The 882-nt window shown below is 41.6% G+C and overlaps 1 protein-coding gene across 1 annotated transcript; it reads left to right on the top strand.

Moving 5' to 3' along the window:
• Positions 1-154: 154 nt before the first annotated feature.
• LOC105305640 (olfactory receptor 7E24-like) lies at positions 155-880 on the top strand (the record flags this gene model as incomplete). Its single annotated transcript, XM_023523396.1, has 1 exon — positions 155-880. A coding segment is annotated over one exon (726 nt), but the record flags the coding sequence as incomplete, so codon positions are not given.
• Between the last annotated feature and the right edge of the window lie 2 nt (positions 881-882).

Here is an 882-nt window from a genome sequence, read left to right as displayed (position 1 = left end):
AATGTGAAAAAGGTTCTCAGAAGAATGTTTGTCATAACTGAGAAATACTACTAAAGGAGTATGGTCTTCGAGTATGAATACTTTATTTATGAATTGCTTAAATCCAAAATATAGACTCACTGATGGATAATTGTATACTTGTTTCCTTTATACTAATCCTCGTTTATTTTACAAAAGGTGTCTCTGCTTTGTGGAACAACAGAACATAACAGGTGTCTTGAAATTTCTCCTCCTGGGACTCTCAGATGATCCAGAACTGCAGCCTCTAATTTTTGTGTTCTTCATGTCCATGTACCTGGTCACCATGCTGGGAAATCTGCTCATCTTCCTGGCTGTCAGCTCTGACTCCCACCTCCACACTCCCATGTACTTCTTCCTCTCCATCTTGTCCATGGCTGATATTGGTTTTACTTCTACTACCATCCCCAAGATGATTTTGGACATCCAAACTCACAACAGAGTCATCTCCTATGCCGGCTGCCTGATTCAAATGTCTTTTTATTCTTTCTTTGGATGTCTGGACAGTACACTCCTCACTGTGATGGCCTATGACCGGTTTGTAGCCATTTGTTACCCTCTGCACTACCTGGTCATCATGAACCCCCGTCTCTGCAGCCTGCTGGTTCTAGTGTCCTTTTTGATCAGCCTTTTGGACACTCAGTTGCACTGCTTGTTGATGTCACAACTTTCCTTTTGCACAAATGTGGAAATTCCTCATTTTTTCTGTGACCCTGCTCAACTCCTCAAGCTGGCCTGTAATGATACCTCCACCAGTGAAATAGTAATCTATATTATTGGTGTCATCTCTGGTGGAGTTCCACTCTCAGGGATCATTTTCTCTTATTATAAAATTGTTTCCTCCATTCTGAGAGTCCCATCATC

Source organism: Pteropus vampyrus, unplaced genomic scaffold, assembly GCF_000151845.1.
Source record: "Pteropus vampyrus isolate Shadow unplaced genomic scaffold, Pvam_2.0 Scaffold391, whole genome shotgun sequence".
In the NCBI taxonomy this organism is placed as follows: Eukaryota; Metazoa; Chordata; class Mammalia; order Chiroptera; family Pteropodidae; genus Pteropus; species Pteropus vampyrus.
The sequence above is the reverse complement of the archived record's forward strand: the minus strand, read 5'-3'. Positions and strand labels throughout refer to the sequence as shown.